The sequence below is a fragment of the Coregonus clupeaformis genome, chromosome 25, assembly GCF_020615455.1.
Source record: "Coregonus clupeaformis isolate EN_2021a chromosome 25, ASM2061545v1, whole genome shotgun sequence".
Classification (NCBI taxonomy): domain Eukaryota; kingdom Metazoa; phylum Chordata; class Actinopteri; order Salmoniformes; family Salmonidae; genus Coregonus; species Coregonus clupeaformis.
The window spans coordinates 10,991,954-11,012,094 of record NC_059216.1 but is presented as its reverse complement, the minus strand read 5'-3'; the positions used below and the strand labels follow the sequence as shown (position 1 = coordinate 11,012,094).

Genomic DNA, 20,141 nt, shown 5'->3' with positions numbered 1-20,141 from the left:
TCAGCTGGCATCGACTATTCAATCTTGCCCTCTCGTCTCTTATAGTCTTATAGAGTCTCCAGTGTGAAGTGTGTAGCTTTTAAGCAATGCTGTTTATTATACACTGACTATCTTTATCCTTCTACGAAATTACAAGTCATCCATTTACAATAGGTAGACATCCAAAGCCTTGTCTTGAAAATGTTGGTTTTATTGACATACAACACTGTTATCAGAAGAAAAAAATATGTACATAAATATGCAACCAAAAATTTACAGTCTTACACAAAAACTTTCCACGTGGGTAATAGACAATACATTTCATTACTGGTGCATTATTTGAATTGAGGGGAATGAAAATGTTAAAACTGTCCAGAAAAAATGTAATACAAAACACTAGGGAGCTTTACATTGTCTTGATTGTTGATTTGACCTCTCATTATTTCTTCAGGGGTCCTGACATTTTGCGTAGGCCCTTCATCCGATAAAGCAGCCCATTAATAAAGTCCTGAGGGGGAGGAAGAGAAAACTAGATAACGCTACCTGTTTTAGCAGTTGACTGTAAAACTCTTTCTGAGACCATGTAGGAGCAGTGAACCATTGAATTGCAACTATTTATTTGTAGAGAACAAATGTACACTTAGCAGAATTTTGTTTCGTTTTTCCAGTACATGACCAAGGCTATAACGGTTGCTTGTTGTGTCTCACCTCTTTTGGCTTGCCACATTCCTGCAGTAACTCCTGTAAATGGGCAGAAACAAACATGGCCTCAGTAACTGCAGTGGACATTGCTCTTTCACATCTAACATTGTGCAAGCACACCAACAGGGGTCAAGTGCTTGTAAAGCAATTAATCAAATCAAATCAAATCAAATTTTATTGGTCACATGCGCCGAATACAACAGGTGCAGACATTACAGTGAAATGCTTACTTACAGCCCTTAACCAACAGTGCATTTATTTTAAACAAATATTTTATTTTTAAAAATAAAACAACAACAACAACAAAAAAAAGTGTTGAGAAAAAAAAGAGCAGAAGTAAAATAAAGTGACAGTAGGGAGGCTATATATACAGGGGGGTACCGTTGCAGAGTCAATGTGCGGGGGCACCGGCTAGTTGAGGTAGTTGAGGTAATATGTATATGTGGGTAGAGTTAAAGTGACTATGCATAAATACTTAACAGAGTAGCAGCAGCGTAAAAAGGATGGGGTGGGGGGGCAGTGCAAATAGTGAGGGGGAATAGGCTTTGTCGTGCCCTCTTCACGACTGTCTTGGTGTGTTTGGACCATGATAGTTCGTTGGTGATGTGGACACCAAGGAACTTGAAGCTCTCAACCTGTTCCACTACAGCCCCGTCGATGAGAATGGGGGCGTGCTCAGTCCTCTTTTTTTTCCTGTAGTCCACAATCATCTCCTTTGTCTTGGTCACGTTGAGGGAGAGGTTGTTGTCCTGGCACCACACGGCCAGATCTCTGACCTCCTCCCTATAGGCTGTCTCATTGTTGTCGGTGATCAGGCCTACCACTGTTGTGTCAGTCGGCAAACTTAATGATGGTGTTGGAGTCGTGCCTGGCCATGCAGTCATGGGTGAACAGAGAGTACAGGAGGGGACTGAGCATGCACCCCTGAGGGGCCCCCGTGTTGAGGATCAGTGTGGCAGATGTGTTGTTACCTACCCTTACCACCTGGGGGCGGCCCGTCAGGAAGTCCAGGATCCAGTTGCAGAGGGAGGTGTTTAGTCCCAGGATCCTTAGCTTAGTGATGAGCTTAGAGGGCACTATGGTGTTGAATGCTGAGCTGTAGTCAATGAATAGCATTCTCACGTAGGTGTTCCTCTTGTCCAGGTGGGAAAGGGCAGTGTGGAGTGCAATAGAGATTGCATCATCTGTGGATCTGTTGGGGCGGTATGCAAATTGGAGTGGGTCTAGGGTTTCTGGGATAATGCTGTTGATGTGAGCCATGACCAGCCTTTCAAAGCACTTCATGGCTACAGACGTCAGTGCTACGGGTCGGTAGTCATTTAGGCAGGTTATCTTAGAGTCCTTGGGCACGGGGACTATGGTGGTCTGCTTGAAACATGTTGGTATTACAGACTCAGTCAGGGACATGTTGAAAATGTCAGTGAAGACACTTGCCAGTTGGTCAGCACATGCTCGGAGTACACGTCCTGGTAATCCGTCTGGCCCTGCGGCCTTGTGAATGTTGACCTGCTTAAAAGTCTTACTCACATCGGCTACGGAGAGCGTGATCACATAGTCATCCGGAACAGCTGGTGCTCTCATGCATGCTTCAGTGTTGCTTGCCTCAAGCCGAGCATAGAAGTGGTTTAGCTCGTCTGGTAGGCTTGTGTCACTGGGCAGCTCGCGGCTGTGCTTCCCTTTGTAGTCTGTAATAGTTTTCAAGCCCTGCCACATCCGACGAGCGTCAGAGCCAGTGTAGTACGATTCAATCTTAGACCTGTATTGACTCTTTGCCTGTTTGATGGTTCGTCGGAGGTCATAGCGGGATTTCTTATAAGCGTCCGGGTTAGAGACCCTACTTTGTTAAATATTCCCGGGTTTATGTGTAAAGTATAAACAAGGGCATAGCTGAAGTGTATGTATTGCCTCATACTGTGACCCACAAAATGGCCTCTGAAGAGATGTCAATTTTTTCCATGGCTTGTTATCTGTTAGACAAGGCTCAGCATTTGGGAAAGTATAGCTTACAGTGAAAGCTTGGCTGGAAAATGTCTACAGTATGTTTTCCCTGTCTATGTTTATCTTTTAATGAGCTTGTTATATGTGGCTCAAGACAAATGTATGCGGAAACATGTTACTGTAATAATGTCTTATCTCTGGATTTGGCAAATTGGATGTCTCTGTGTTGTGGAGTAAATGATGGGCAGGGCTAACTGACAACACTGTGTTGGTGCCTGAGCTGAGCTCCTCCCAGGGCAAACTGTATGTAGTGTACTAACCTGCAGTCTGGATCTCTGCTCCACGTCTGACAGCTCCAGCAGCTCATCTATGTCAATCTCTAACTCTGGGATCTCCTCCTCCTGGACAGAGACCAACATAGGGAGAGACAGAAAGAAGTGGTCAGAGACAATGGTCCTCTTTGAACCCCTATACACACACACATACCACAGACAGACACTGGGACATTGTTTTCTTTACCAGCCATGCAGACATAGATGAACTGTGACTGGGGCTCTCTGCCATCCCACAGTGTTTACAAACCAGTTTAACATATTTCACTCTTAACCGTACCAAAGAGAATGAGTCTCCAAGTACCAAGTCTAAAAGGCATGCCTGATGCCTCATGCATGATGTACCACCACAACAATAATTTATGTGTAACCTAAAATTACGGCAAATTGTAATTTTTCCACATCTAAAGGTAAGGCATACCTGATGCCTCATGCATGATGTACCACCACAACAATAATTTATGTGTAACCTAAAATTACGGCAAATTGTAATTTTTCCACATCTAAAGGTCCTCAATGTATTCTAAGTAGACCTACAAGACTATAGTCAACATGACTACAACTCAGTTGTGGATGTTATTACATAGTTAATAATAATGATTATATTACTAACAATGATGAGATTGATAACAGAAGCATTCAGGCAAGAACGAGAGACCAGGGGCGAAGGATAGGCAACCGCCATCTAATTTCATCAATGATTTACCCAGCTGGCATTTTGCTCAACCATTAAAGTAAGAATCACTCCGGTTTAAATGTTTATGATATAAGATTACAAGAGTTTCAGCTTCGTTATACTGGGCTCATTCCTTTATAGGGCAAATGTCCTGCGCAGATTAGTCTCTAGACCTATAGTGCATTCAGAAAGTATTCATACCCCTTGACTTATTCCAGATTTTGTTGTGTTACAGCCTGAATTCAAAATGGATTAAATCAAAAAAAATTCTAACCAATCTACACACAATAACCCTTTATGACAAAGTGAAAACATGTTTTTAGACATTTTTGCAAATCTATTGAAAATGAAAAACAGAAATACCTTATTCACACCCCTGAGTCAATACTTTGTAGAAGCACCTTTGGCAGCGATTATAGCTGTGAGTCTTTCTGGGTAAGTCTCTAAGAGCTTTCCATACCTGGATTGTGCAATATTTGCCCATTACTATTTTCTAAATAATTCAAGCTCTGTCAAATTGGCTGTTGATAAGGTCTTGGCATAGATTTTCAAGTAGATTTAGGTCAAAACTGTAACTCGGCCACTCAGGAACATTCACTGTCTTCTTGGTAAGCAACTCCAGTGTAGATTTGGCCCTGTGTTTTAGGCTATTGTCCTGCTGAAAGGTGAATTCATCTCCCAGTGTCTGGTGGAAAGTAGACTGAACCAGGTTTTCCTCTAGGATTTTGCCTGTGCTTAGCTCCATTCCATTTATTTTTCATCCTGAAAAACTCCCCAGTTCTTAACGATTACAAGCATGCCCATAACATGATGCAGCCCCCACTATGCTTGAAAATATGGAGAGGGGTACTCAGTAATGTATTGGATTTGCCCCAAACATAACATGTTGTATTCAGGACAAAAAGTGAATTGCTTTGCCACATTTTTTGCAATATTACTTTAGTGCCTTGTTGCAAACAGGATGCATGTTTTGGAATATTTGTTATTCTATACAGGCTTCCTTCGTTTAGTATTGTGGAGTAACTACAATGTTGTTAATCCATCCTCAGTTTTCTTTTATCACAGCCATTAAACTCTGTAACTGTTTTAAAGTTACCATTGGCATCATGGTGAAATCCCTGAGCGGTTTCCGTCCTCTCCAGCAAACTAGTTAGGAAGGATGCCTGTATCTTTGTAGTGACTGGATGTATTGAAACACTATCCAAAGTGTAATTACTAACTTCACCATGCTCGAAGGGATATTCAATGTCTGCTTTTTTATTTTTACCCATCTACCAATAGGTGCCCTTCTTTACATTTGACATTTTAGTCATTTAGCAGACGCTCTTATCCAGAGCGACTTACAGTTAGTGAGTGCATACATTTTCATACTGGCCCCCCGTGGGAAACAAACCCACAACCCTGGCGTTGCAAGCGCCATGCTCTACCAACTGAGCTACAGGGGACTACTTTGCGAGGCATTGGAAAACCTCCCTGATCTTTGTGGTTGAATCTGTGTTTGAAATTCCCTGCTCGACTGAGGGACCTTAATTATGTGTGGGGTACAGATATGAGGTAGTCATTCAAAAATCATGTTAAACACTATTATTGCACACAGAGTAAGTCCATGCAATTTATTATGTGACTTGTTAATAAGCATTTTTACTCCTGAACTTATTTAGGCTTGCCATAACAAAGGGGTTGAATACTTATTGACTCAAGACATTTCAGCTTTTCACTTCTAATTCATTTGTAAACATTTCAAAAAACATAATTCCACTTTGACATTATGGGGTATTGTGTGTAGGCCAGTGACAATCCATTTTAAATTCAGGCTGTAACACAACAAAATGTGGAAAGATTCAAGGGGTATGAATACTTTCTGAAGGCATTGTATGGGAAATAGTATGGTGTATTTAAAGGTCAACTGCCCCTTAGAACTAACTTATCTGGTTTTAAACGGTCTGTATGGCATCGATGAGTCAGAAACATTAATTGTAGTATCAAAATTGACTACAAAGTGTAAATAGGATAATTTTGGTCATAAAGTTAGTCTCGTCCAAAACAGAGTTTTGTAAGTGAGTTCGTCACGACGTAGATTTGTAAGTAAATTCGTCCCGATTTACTGGAGGGTTGTGTATTTCAAAACACATTCGCAAGCATCTTGTGTCCCCCCGCGACCTGCGTTGTAACATGAAACAGTGCCATACAGACTCACACTCTGGTAACAGATAGTGAGAAAGTTGTAAAAAAAAAAAAACGGCACTGAAGCACACACGTCGCCACTGACTTGATAAACTGATTGTGGTCTAGCTGCTCAATGTGCCTGCTAATTACTACTTGCTAGCAAGTGATTTTGGGCACTGATAAACAGTGTGTAGCTTGTGCTTTATTTACGATAGTTTGACCGCTTGCAGATGATGAAGTTGTAGACATGTTATTGTTCCAAAATCAGTCCCGAGTGCACAGCCATAATTTCCCAACTCGATAGACTGCACTGACTAGTTTTTCATGCATATTTTTTTACTTGACAAATACTGCACAAACACCTTAGCTAGATGTAAAATTGCGCGACGAAGACCTCCTCGGCAAAAACATCTAAATTAATTACAGATTTCTTGATTTATCTTATATTAATGTAACTTTACGCTTACCTGGAGTAGACTGTGTTAACAGATTCCAAAGTAATCCAGTTATCTCCTAGCAATGCAAGTTACAGTCCCAATATATAAATGAGTGTCTGCAGACTTTGAGAAACATTGCAAATCCACATCCACACCAAAATGATTAAAACAAATGCTAAGGTAATAGTAATCAATCTATATTCTGGCTGATATCTCCCCTTTGAAAACCATTACTGAGAGGAAATGATGATGGCTCACTTCAGGCCACGGATGGCTGAGCAGGAAAATATCTGGAGTCATATACTTTTCCAGTTGGGGGTTTTAAAGGCAGGTCAGTTGAGGATGGCAGGTTTCTGGATGAGGAGAGAGCTGATCAATGAGGCTAGTGCTGGGTGGCGGAAGAGATCTACAGCCCAGTCCAGAGTCCCCTGTGTGTCCCTCTAATTGATCAATGCTGCCATGTCTGACTGTTTGTGATTCTGCTGCAGACTGGCATTATTCAATGGGAGCAGGGCCGTGCCGTGCTGGGCCAGCAAACCACTGATGCAGTGATCCTCCCTCTGTCTGACTGCCTTGAGACTGCAGGGAGTTGCACAACATCATATCAATGAATGCAAAAACGTCAGAGGGAAGAAAAAAGTATGAATTTTTATTGTTAGGAGAAAGCCTTTGCAACCTTTCTAGTAGTTCTTTAATGTTTTATATTGTATGTGGTTGATTCTTTTCGTTGTGTGATTTTTTTAATAGTCAAATAAATGTTTTATCTGGGGCTGGAGCTGGGGCTGAAAATGTCTCGACAGCACGTTTGAAGTTAGTAAAACTAGTCTGACATTAACATTAATGTTGGCAGTAATTGTTGAAAGATGAATATGAAAGTGGTTCTTAGAGTAGTATAATTTTAGCCACTGCCATATGGATTAGAACTGCAATCTTAATGAGACAGTTTATGCTGAGGGATTTTGTCAGGATAAGATGATCTCCTATGTCCATGGGACCAGGGTTGTATCCATGCCAACAAAGCTAAGTTGTTCATTTAAAAATGAGTGGAATTGAGGATCCATTACCATTTAAAGTCAACATTGACATAACAGGAATCACATCATGGTCTAGTAGTACTCATTCTAGCTACATTTTCCACTTTGCTTGGATCCTAGAAACACTATGACCACATCACAAACCGATGTTCGTATCGTATCGTTATTGGACATAACTAGGTTACCTAAACCAATCAGTGTTATTAGTTGATAATAATCAGAGATGTAAAGGAAACCGTTCCCAGGAAACCATGTTGTTTTGAAAAGAGACTGATGTGGAAGTCAGACAAGACTGATTTAGTCGTTTAGATCCATTACTGATGAGATTTTCCTTTCCCTTTTTGCTGAAAGAGACTTGAGCTGCTGACCAAACAAAACATACCAAAACAGAGGGGTCACAAGTCATACGCATAGTGTTTATCTGAGGTCCTCTGCATTGTGTGGAGGCTAATGGCTGTAACGAGTTAAAGAGGCATCAAGCATTTAGTACTGAATACATTGAAATACAAGCCTTATTGACTTACGTTTGTAAATGAATAATGACCCAACAGCACTCTGAATTATATTTATAAAGAGTAAAGGATCATATGTTCATTTGAAGTGTGTTTCAGTATCTTTCTCCCTACTCTTGAATGAGTGTTTTGTCACACCTATAAGAATAGCGACTATTTTCCTAAAAGGTGTGAAGTCAGCAACATGGTTCAGTGCCACTGCCTTTCAGACCGAAATAGTCGGCTACTTGTATAAATTAGAGATGTCTCTAAATAATTCAGCTATTGACACAGGGGGCTGACTGTAAATGCTTCCACACAGAAGAGTCAGAGTACCCAACCACATCGAAACTTGCCTTCCCTGAGTTCATGCAAAATGAATACCATTAGCCAAGGCACATGGACCAACCATGTCTCCCCCGGCCACACCAGTGGGTGGTGTCTACGAAACAACTAATCCACCTCAGATAGACTGGAGTTTGTCTAGACACCACTGAAATCCGACATGAAGACAATAGCTCCTTAAATCTTCATAGAGTTAGGACATACTTAGGGCCAGGAGTTTTTTCCTGACTGCGTGACCTGTCCAGGAAACCTTGCTGGCCCTAGTCATAATGTTTAAATGTTGTTTTATTCATACAGGCGTTGTGCTACAATTGAAATACAAACCCACAAAGACTGTATCTACCAGACAACAGGTCTGTTTCATATGGCAGGCCCCGTAACTACAATAACAAAGGAGTACTGTCCAGGTACTGTTACTGCTACTGTCTGTTATCATCTCATCAATCATCATCAGGATCCCATCCTTCAGTCATAAAGGGCCTTCTCTCTCAGGGATTCCCCCAGACAAATTAGTACAGTCAGGAACTCAAACACTTAAACCTAATAACATTAGTCTTGTACTGATTATACAGTACCAGTCAAAAGTTTGGACACACCTACTCTTTCAAGGGTTTGTCTTTATTTTTACTATTTTCTACATTGTAGAATAATAGCGAAGATATCAAAACAATGAAATAACACATATGGAATCATGTACAGTGCCTTGCAAAAGTATTCATCCCCTTGGCGTATTTTCTATTTTGTTGCATTACAACCTGTAATTTAAATGGATTTTTATTTGGATTTCATGTAATGGACATATACAAAATAGTCCAAATTGGTGAAGTGAAATGAAAACAATAATTTACTTCAAAAAATTCTAAAAAATACATAACGGAAACGTGGTGCGTGCATATGTATTCACCCCCTTTGCTATGAAGCCCCTAAATAAGATCTGGTGCAACCGATTACCTTCAGAAGTCACATAATGAGTTAAATAAAGTCCACCTGTGTGCAATCTAAGTGTCACATGATCTGTCACATGATCTCAGTATATATACACCTGTTCTGAAAGGCCCCAGAGTCTGCAACACCACTAAGCAAGGGGCACCATCAAACAAGCGGCACCATGAAGACCAAGGAGCTCTCCAAACAGGTCAGGGACAGAGTTGGGGAGAAGTACAGATCAGGGTTGGGTTATAAAAAAATATCCGAAACTTTGAACATCCCGCGGAGCACCATTAAAAAATGGTAAGAATATGGCACTACAACAAACCTGCCAAGAGAGGGCCGTCCACCAAAGCTCACGGACCAGGCAAAGAGGGCATTAATTTGAGAAGCAACAAAGAGACCAACGATAACCCTGATGGAGCTGCAAAGCTCCACAGCAGAGATTGGAGTATCTGTCCATAGGACCACTTTAAGCAGTTGTAAATTATAACTTGTTCTCAACTGGCTTACCTGGTTATATAAAAGTTAAATAAAACATTAAAAAATAAAAAGCCGTACACTCCACAGAGCTGGGCTTTACAGAAGAGTGGCCAGAAAAAAAGCCATTGCTTAAAGAACAAAATAAGCAAACACGTTTGGTGTTCGCCAAAAGGCATGTGGGAGACACCCCAAACATATGGAAGAAGGTACTCTGGTCATCGCCTCTCATCACCCCAAGAACACCCTCCCCACAGTGAAGCATGGTGGTGGCAGAATCATGCTGTGGGGATGTTTTTAATCGGCAGGGACTGGTAAACTGGTCAGAATTTAAGGAATGGCGCTAAATACAGGGAAATTCTTGAGGGAAACCTGTTTCAGTCTTCCAGAGATTTGAGTCTGGGACGGAGGTTCACCTTCCAGAAGGACAATGACCCTAAGCATACTGCTAAAGCAACACTCAAGTGGTTTAAGGGGAAACATTTAAATGTCTTTGAATGGCCTAGTGAAAGCCCAGACCTCAATCCAATTGAGAATATGTGGTATGACTTAAATATTACTTTACACCAGCAGAACCCATCCAACTTGAAGGAGCTGGAGCAGTTTTGCTTGAAGAATGGGCAAAAATACCAGTGACTAGATGTGCCAAGCTTATAGAGACATACCCCGAGAGACATGCAGCTGTAATTGCTGCAAAAGGTGGCTCTACAAAGTATTGACTTTGGGGGTATGAATAGTTATGCACGCTCAAGTATTCAGTTTTTTTGTCTTATTTCTTGTTTGTTTCACGCTAAAAAATATTTTGCATCTTCAAAGTGGTAGGTATGTTGTGAAAATCAAATGATACAAACCCCCCAAAATCCATTTTAATTCCAGGTTGTAAGGCAACAAAAAAGGAAAAATGCCAAGGGGGGTGAATACTTCCGCAAGGCACTGTAGTAACCCAAAAAGTGTTAAACAAATCAAAATATATTTTATATTTGAGATTCTTCAAATAGCCACCCTTTGCCTTGATGACAGCTTTGCACACTCTTGGCATTCTCTCAACCAGCTTCATGAGGTAGTCACCTGGAATGCATTTCAATTAACAGTTGTGCCTTCATAAAAGTTAATTTGTGGAATTTAGTTCCTTCTTAATGCATTTGAGTCAATCAGTTGTGTTGTGACAAGGTAGTGGGGGTATACAGAAGATAGCCCTATTTGGTAAAAGACCAAGTCCATATTATGGCAAGAACAGCTCAAATAAGCAAAGACAAGTGACAGTCCATCATTACTTTAATACATGAAGGTCAGTCAATACGGAAAATGTCAAGAACTTTGAACGTTTCTTCAAGTGCAGTCGCAAAAACCATCAAGCGCTATGATGAAACTGGCTCTCATGAGGACCGCCACAGGAATGGAAGACCCAGAGTTACCTCTGCTGCAGAGGATAAGTTCATTAGATTTACCAGCCTCAGAAATTGTAGCCCAAATAAATGCTTCACAGAGTTCAAGTAACAGACACATCTCAACATCAACTGTTCAGAGGAGACTGTGTGAAATCGGCCTTCATGGTCGAATTGCTGCAAAGAACCCACTACTAAAGGACACCAATAAGGAGAAGAGACTTGCTTGGGCCAAGAAACACAAGCAATGGACATTAGACTGGTGGACATTTGTCCTTTGGTCTGGAGTCAAAATTTGAGATTTTTGGTTCCAACCGCCGTGTCTTTGTGAGACGCAGTGTGGGTGAATGGATGATCTCTGCATGTGTAATTCCCACTGTAAAGCATTGAGGAGGAGGTGTGATGGTGTGGGGGTGCTTTGCTGGTGACACTGTCTGTGATTTATTTAGAATTCAAGGCACACTTAACCAGCATGGCTACCACAGCATTCTGCAGTTATACGCCATCCCATCTGGTTTGGACTTAGTGGGACTATCATTTGTTTTTCAACAGGACAATGACCCAACATACCTCCAGGCTGTGTAAGGGCTATTTTACCAAGAAGGAGAGTGATGGAATGCTACATCAGATGACCTGGCTTCCACAATCCCCCGACCTCAACCAAATTTAGATGGTTTGGGATGAGTCGGACCACAGAGTGAAGGAAAAGCAGCCAACAAGTGCTCAGCATATGTGGGAACTCCTTCAAGACTGTTGGAAAAGCATTCCAGGTGAAGCTGGTTGAAAGAATGCCAAGATTGTGCAAAGCTGTCATGAAGGCAAAGGGTGGCTATTTTAAGAATCTCAAATATAAAATATATTTGGATTTGTTTAACACGTTTTTGGTTACTACATGATTCCATATGTGTTATTTCATAGTTTTGATGTCTTCACTATTATTCTACAATGTAAAAAATAGTAAAAATAAAGAAAAACCCTTGAACAAGTAGGTGTTCTAAAACATTTGACTGGTAGTGTATATATATATATATATATATATATTTAGGAAACAAGGGTAATCCAATCTTTACAAAATGCCAACCACTGTTGTGTCCAATTGGATTATTGGATTATTACAGTGGTTTTATTCAAATCACCCAGGCTTAGCTCACATGCATGGGCTCTCTACTGGCCTTTTCTGGTGGAGACGCTGGGAGGAGACGCTGGGAGGAGACGATGGGTGTCTTCCACCAGAATGGCAGTGGAGGCTGCTGAGGGGAGGACGGCTCATAATAATGGCTGGAACGGAACAAATGGAATGGCATCAAACACCTGGAAACCATGGAAACCATGTCTGTGTTCATTTAGACCTCATCATAAACTCAACAGGTCATTACATTAACCTGACTCCCCTCCTCTTACCTCAATTTTATAGCTAGGACCCTGAGTTTTTCCAGACCACATGACCTGACCAGAAAAAACTCTGGGCCCGAGCTAGACTATAGGTTTTTCCAGGTCAAGTAACATGGTCAGGAACAACTCTTAGCCCTACATATAGCTATTCTCAGGAACTCAAACTTTCATGAGGACACCACTCACACGTGATGCTCTCTCATGCCGTGAAGCATCAGTAAGCCATATGCAGAGTATTTTTTGGCAGTGGAGGAGAATGTTTTGGTTGGAGGCTCTCAGGTCATCTGTGGTCACTCACTGTCCCAGCCCAAGCCTCACTGCCACAGCCCAAGTTTCTCCTCAGTCAGGACAGTAAAATGAGAAACATCACCCTCCTCCACCCCCACCTACCCCAATCCAGCTTCAAACAGAGGCTGTTACAGTGATGTAAAGTACTTAAGTAAAAATAGTTTAAAGTACAACTTAAGTTGTTTTTTTGGGTATCTGTACTTTACTATTTATATTGACAACTTTTACTCTTACTCCATTACATTCCTAAAGAAAATATGTACTTTTTACTCCCATACATTTTCCATGACAGCCAAAAGTACCTTCGAATGCTCAGGCAGGACAGCAATATGGTCAAATTCACACACCTACAGTGGGGAAAAAAAGTATTTAGTCAGCCACCAATTGTGCAAGTTCTCCCACTTAAAAATATGAGAGAGGCCTGTAATTTTCATCATAGGTACACGTCAACTATGACAGAGAAAATGAGGGAAAAAAATCCCGAAAATCACATTGTAGGATTTTTAATGAATTTATTTGCAAATTATGGTGGAAAATAAGTATTTGGTCAATAACAAAAGTTTCTCAATACTTTGTTATATACCCTTTGTTGGCAATGACACAGGTCAAACGTTTTCTGTAAGTCTTCACAAGGTTTTCACACACTGTTGCTGGTATTTTGTCCCATTCCTCCATGCAGATCTCCTCTAGAGCAGTGATGTTTTGGGGCTGTCGCTGGGCAATACGGACTTTCAACTCCCCGCCAAAGATTTTCTATGGGGTTGAGATCTGGAGACTGGCTAGGCCACTCCAGGACCTTGAAATGCTTCTTACGAAGCCACTCCTTCGTTGCCCGGGCGGTGTGTTTGGGATCATTGTCATGCTGAAAGACCCAGCCACGTTTAATCTTCAATGCCCTTGCTGATGTAAGGAGGGTTTTCACTCAAAATCTCATGATACATGGCCCCATTCATTCTTTCCTTTACACGGATCAGTCGTCCCTGGTCCCTTTGCGGAAAAACAGCCCCAAAGCATGATGTTTCCACCCCCATGCTTCACAGTAGGTATGGTGTTCTTTGGATGCAACTCAGCATTCTTTGTCCTCCAAACACGACGAGTTGAGTTTTTACCAAAAAGTTCTATTTTGGTTTCATCTGACATTCTCCCAATCCTCTTCTGGATCATCCAAATGCACTCTAGCAAACTTCAGACGGGCCTGGACATGTACTGGCTTAAGCAGGGGGACACGTCTGGTACTGCAGGATTTGAGTCCCTGGCAGCGTAGTGTGTTACTGATGGTAGGCTTTGTTACTTTGGTCCCAGCTCTCTGCAGGTCATTCACTAGGTCCCCCGTGTGGTTCTGGGATTTTTGCTCACCGTTCTTGTGATCATTTTGACCCCACAGGGTGAGATCTTGCGTGGAGCCCCAGATCGAGGGAGATTATCAGTGGTCTTGTATGTCTTCCATTTCCTAGTAATTGCTCCCACAGTTGATTTCTTCAAACCAAGCTGCTTACCTATTGCAGATTCAGTCTTCCCAGCCTGGTGCAGGTCTACAATTTTGTTTCTGGTGTCCTTTGACAGCTCTTTGGTCTTGGCCATAGTGGAGTTTGGAGTGTGACTGTTTGAGGTTGTGGACAGGTGTCTTTTATACTGATAACAAGTTCAAACAGGTGCCATTAATACAGGTAACGAGTGGAGGACAGAGGAGCCTCTTAAAGAAGAAGTTACAGGTCTGTGAGAGCCAGAAATCTTGCTTGTTTGTAGGTGACCAAATACTTATTTTCCACCATAATTTGCAAATAAATTAATTAAAAATCCTACAATGTGATTTTCTGGATTTTTTTTTCTCATTTTGTCTGTCATAATTGACGTGTACCTATGATGAAAATTACAGGCCTCTCTCATCTTTTTAAGTGGGAGAACTTGCACAATTGGTGGCTGACTAAATACTTTTTTTCCCCACTGTATCAATATATACAGTGGGGAGAACAAGTATTTGATACACTGCCGATTTTGCAGGTTTTCCTACTTACAAAGCATGTAGAGGTCTGTAATTTCTATCATAGGTACACTTCAACTGTGAGAGACGGAATCTAAAACAAAAATCCAGAAAATCACATTGTATGATTTTTAAGTAATTAATTTGCATTTTATTGCATGACATAAGTATTTGATCACCTACCACCAGTAAGAATTCCGGCTCTCACAGACCTGTTAGTTTTTCTTTAAGAAGCCCTCCTGTACTCCACTCATTACCTGTATTAACTGCACCTGTTTGAACTCGTTACCTGTATAAAAGACACCTGTCCACACACTCAATCGAACAGACTCCAACCTCTCCACAATGGCCAAGACCAGAGAGCTGTGTAAGGACATCATAGGTACACTTCAACTGTGAGAGACGGAATCTAAAACAAAAATCCAGAAAATCACATTGTATGATTTTTAAGTAATTCATTTGCATTTTATTGCATGACATAAGTATTTGATCACCTACCAACCAGTAAGAATTCCGGCTCTCACAGACCTGTTGGTTTTTCTTTAAGAAGCCCTCCTGTTCTCCACTCATTACCTGTATTAACTGCACCTGTTTGAACTCGTTACCTGTATAAAAGACACCTGTCCACACACTTAATCAAACAGACTCCAACCTCTCCACAATGGCCAAGACCAGAGAGCTGTGTAAGGACATCAGGGATAAAATGGTAGACCTGCACAAGGCTGGGATGGGCTACAGGACAATAGGCAAGCAGCTTGGTGAGAAGGCAACAACTGTTGGCGCAATTATTAGAAAATGGAAGAAGTTCAAGATGACGGTCAATCACCCTCGGTCTGGGGCTCCATGCAATATCTCACCTCGTGGGGCATCAATGATCATGAGGAAGGTGAGGGATCAGCCCAGAACTACACGGCTGGACCTGGTCAATGACCTGAAGAGAGCTGGGACCACAGTCTCAAAGAAAACCATTAGTAACACACTATGCCGTCATGGATTAAAATCCTGAAGCGCACACAAGGTCCCCCTGCTCAAGCCAGCGCATGTCCAGGCCCATCTGAAGTTTGCCAATGACCATCTGGATGATCCAGAGGAGGAATGGGAGAAGGTCATGTGGTCTGATGAGACAAAAATAGAGCTTTTTGGTCTAAACTCCACTCGCCGTGTTTGGAGGAAGAAGAAGGATGAGTACAACCCCAAGAACACCATCCCAACCGTGAAGCATGGAGGTGGAAACATCATTCTTTGGGGATGCTTTTCTGCAAAGGGGACAGGACGACTGCACCGTATTGAGGGGAGGATGGATGGGGCCATGTATCGCGAGATCTTGGCCAACAACCTCCTTCCCTCAGTAAGAGCATTGAAGATGGGTCGTGGCTGGGTCTTCCAGCATGACAACGACCCGAAACACACAGCCAGGGCAACTAAGGAGTGGCTCCGTAAGAAGCATCTCAAGGTCCTGGAGTGGCCTAGCCAGTCTCCAGACCTGAACCCAATAGAAAATCTTTGGAGGGAGCTGAAAGTCTGTATTGCCCAGCGACAGCCCCGAAACCTGAAGGATCTGGAGAAGGTCTGTATGGAGGAGTGGTGCCAAAATCCTTGCTGCAGTGTGTGCAAACCTGGTCAAGACCTACAGGAAACGTATGATCTCTGTAATTGCTAACAAAGGTTTCTGTACCAAATATTAAGTTCTGCTTTTCTGATGTATCAAATACTTATGTCATGCAGTAAAATGCAAATTAATTACTTAAAAATCATACAATGTGATTTTCTGGATTTTTGTTTTAGATTCCGTCTCTCACAGTTGAAGTGTACCTATGATAAAAATTACAGACCTCTACATGCTTTGTAAGTAGGAAAACCTGCAAAATCGGCAGTGTATCAAATACTTGTTCTCCCCACTGTATATGCCATCCCTACTGCCTCTGATCTGGCGGACTCCCTAAACACAAATACTGCATTTCTAAATTATGTCTGAGTGCCACTCTCTGTTCCTAAAAAATAAATACATTTGTCCTGTCTGGTTTGCTTAAAGGTCCAATGCAGCCATTTTGATCTCAATATCAAATCCTTTCTGAGTAACAATTAGGTACCTTCCTGTGATTGTTTGAAATTAAAACGCTCCAAAATATTATCAAAAGTGCTTCTTAGCAAAGGGCAATTTTTCAAGCAAGAATTTTGCTAGGACTGTCTGGGAGTGGTCTGAGTGGGGAGGGGAAAACTGAAAACGACCTGTCATTGGCAGAGAGGTTTGAAACTCTCTTTCTTATTGGCCTATCAACTAATTTACCACCCGGTGAAGTCCTACCAAAATAGGCTGAATTTCAGGTGGTCTTTTCAAACAGCTCTTACACTAAAAGGGCATTATCCTCAATTTCACAGTATTATTCCAACCTCATAGTGTGGAAATATATATAAAACACATGAAAATCACGTTTTTGACTGCACTGGGCCTTTAATATACGGATTTGATGTATGACAATTGAGTACTTTTTCCACCACTGTATTTAAGTACATTTAAAAGCAGATACTTCTTGACTTTTACTCAAGTTGTATTTTACTGGGTGATTTTCACTTTTACTTGATTCGTTTTCTATTAAAGGTATCTTTACTTTTACTTAAGTATGACGATTTAGTACTTTTTCCACCACCGCTGTGTTGTCATATGATCTCCATCATTAGGCAGACGCCCATGCTCCTGAAGCCATCCCTCTGACTCCGCTGTGCCATTCCTCTTCATGTGGGAGCCAGACTTCTGTTGCCATTGATGCAGCCTCCGATATAATTGGATTCCCACATGAAGAGGAATAGCAGTGCAGTTATGACACGGGGGGTCCTACGATCTCCACACAGGGGTCCCAGTCATAATCTATGGAATCAATTATGCAAACGCTCAGTGCCTCCGTTTGTGGTGTGCAATCCTGGCCGTAAGCAGTTCTTTAGTCAGCCTCCCTGTCGAGATCTAGGCTGTAAACCTCAAGTTCTTAGATGTGTTCTGATTGCAAACTGTCCAGAGGCAACAGGGATTTGCTGCCCTGTCTGAACCCATGTCACAGGGGGGTCGATGCTCATCTTCTGAGGACAGAGGCTGCTGGCACAATAGTACTGTCTGTGTAGTGTTAATTAATTAGGAAAGGGGTGATTGTATCAGCCAATGACTATATTTCTGTTAGATAATGTTTTGTTAACTCTGGAATGCTGTATGTATGTATGTCCATTCAGCGATCAGGAAAGGGTATAAAATCATTTAATATGATGTATAATCATGCGTATCTTATCACTTGTTTGTTACACCACCCCCTGGAAAACTACCAATCAGAGCTTTATATTCTGTGCTTACCACCAAAGCAGTGTAGGAAAATAATTTGCTGCCAGTAAATGAAGCCTGGATCAATGCACACACACAGCCACACCTCTGTTTGGACACTCCACTCTCCCTCTCTTTTTGCCTCACATGTTGTGTAACCCTACCCTCCTCAGGCACCTGTGCTGCTCCGTATCTCCCCTGCGCTCTACCCACACAGCCCCTGGGAGCTAGCTAACTGTGCCAGCAGCAGCCATGCACGACCTACCTCACAGTCAAAGAGCAGGTGCAGCTGATCGTCGATCCACTCCTCGATATCCAGCCTCCTCTGTAGGTCTTTGCGGTTGTATTTGACGGTCAGCTTGCCCAGTTTGCGATGTGGAGCCTCCTCTGTTTTGTCTGCAGACTGGAACATCACCCTGGACTGGGTGCCTGGCTCCGATTCCATGCCTGCCATGGCCTCGGAAAAACAGCTGAGGACACACAGAGAGCCGTCTCTCTTTTTCTATCTCTCCCTCTGTCTCTGTTGCTCTCACTCCCACCCTCTCTCTTGCGGTTTTTCTTGTGTGCTCGCTCTTTTTCTTTTTCTGTTGCTCTAGCTCTCCTACCTATCTATCTTGCTTGCTCCGTCTATCTCTGTCTGCTCGTTCTCTCTCTCTAGTTCTCTCCTTCCCTCTCTCCCTCCAAGCTCGCTGCCTGTGGAGGATGGTAATGAAATACGCCTCTGTGTGTGTGTGTGTGTCATAATGGATGTGTGTCTGGGTGTGTGTCTAGGTGTGTGTGCTATCCTTCTCTCTCAGGTGGGAGAGCATAGGTCAATTACAGAGTGATAAAGACTGAGAAAGGGTTGAGGGGGCAACCAAAGCTTGGAGTATGGCAGTGGTTAGCAATAATTCTATTTTCATAATTTCGTATTCCAGGAAAACATTATTCACCAAAATTCTAACAAATTAATTTTGGTTTCGGATTTTCCCATGTGTCCTTATCAGGAAGTGATTACATTACTCTGTGATTTATCATCTCTACATCACAGCATGTGTGCAAACTATGGGCCTCTCTGTTTATCCACACTTATCACAATACCTGGGTCTCCCTAACAGGTGATCCAGACTTCATCCATTGTTCATTAGATCCCCTCCATGTCATTTATAACAGCTATTATCAGGTGTACGTTTAATCAGCCTTGAAGCCAAATTGGCATCCTCAGTTACACCACCATCAATGATGGATGAAAGAGATGGGGGCAGGTAAATGCTATTTAAGATCACTCAGAGGGTAAAACCCAGTGATAAGGCTCTGAACTAGAGGTCAAATATCACCAGCAACTAAATTAGTCAAGATCAAAACTACGTAGTTTAAGTAGTTGTCCTTTCTGGGCCAAACTAGTACAATTGAGACTAGAAGGCTAACAAGGGTACACCGTAGAGTTTCCATAGATCCTATTACAATATTAGCAATGAGATCCTGCTTTTTGTTTTGGCAGTCAATCAATCAGTCGTAGCATTGTGTGTTCGCCTGCTGATGCACCGTCTGTTACAAACACTGAATTATTGAGCACCTCTGGCAGCTCACCTTTCCAGGCAAACAAATTCATTCATCACATCCACTGCTACCTGGTTCTGCATTGCCAGGCTGGCTGAAAGGGGACTGGGTCTAGGGACCAATGGATCACGGGACCAAGGCTGGCTGTCTCTTCATTCTAGACACACCTCAAATATGTGCTGAATCTCACATTAACTTGACTCTTGATTGGTTCTCGTTATATTGCAAACAGTGTGTAAGCCAGTATGAGCTAGTAAAATAGCTTTTAAACCTGCTGCTCTTGTGTTTTTACTGGTTTACTGGACTTGTGGGTATAGCAGTGAGTTACTCAAAACACATTACCAATAACAAACATAAAGTGTGCGTGTTTGTGTGTCTTAAAATGTTATTGACTTTCACATGGGACCTCAATTACTTGTTTCAGGCAGCAGCAATGACTCAGTACAGGAGTCACTATGCAGCATCATCTTCATGTAAAGAGGACATGAAGATTAAATGAATATGAATGACTCATAGCCTACAGCCATCTGAATGAATAAGACAGTAGGGGCCCATGAGACATTGACATTCTGACAACAATATTTCAGAACACACACAAAAAAAAGGATCATTCAGATGGCGGCAGGTAGCTTAGTGGTTAAGAGCTTTGTGCCAGTAACCAAAAGGTTGCAGGTTCTAATCCCTGAGCCGACTAGGGTGAAAAATCTGTCGATGTGCCCTTGAGCAAGGCACTTAACCCTAATTG

At 42.0% G+C, this 20,141-nt stretch overlaps 1 protein-coding gene across 1 annotated transcript; it reads right to left on the bottom strand.

Moving 5' to 3' along the window:
• Nucleotides 1–164: 164 nt before the first annotated feature.
• On the bottom strand, nucleotides 165–18,556 carry LOC121538792 (protein phosphatase 1 regulatory subunit 14B). Its single transcript, XM_041846957.2, has 4 exons — nucleotides 18,123–18,556; nucleotides 2,940–3,020; nucleotides 688–720; nucleotides 165–487 (listed from the first exon to the last, which is right to left on the bottom strand). Exons 1-4 carry the CDS (start codon nucleotides 18,309–18,311, stop codon nucleotides 419–421), a joined length of 372 nt encoding a protein of 123 aa, XP_041702891.1. The 5' UTR covers nucleotides 18,312–18,556; the 3' UTR covers nucleotides 165–418.
• Nucleotides 18,557–20,141: the final 1,585 nt, after the last annotated feature.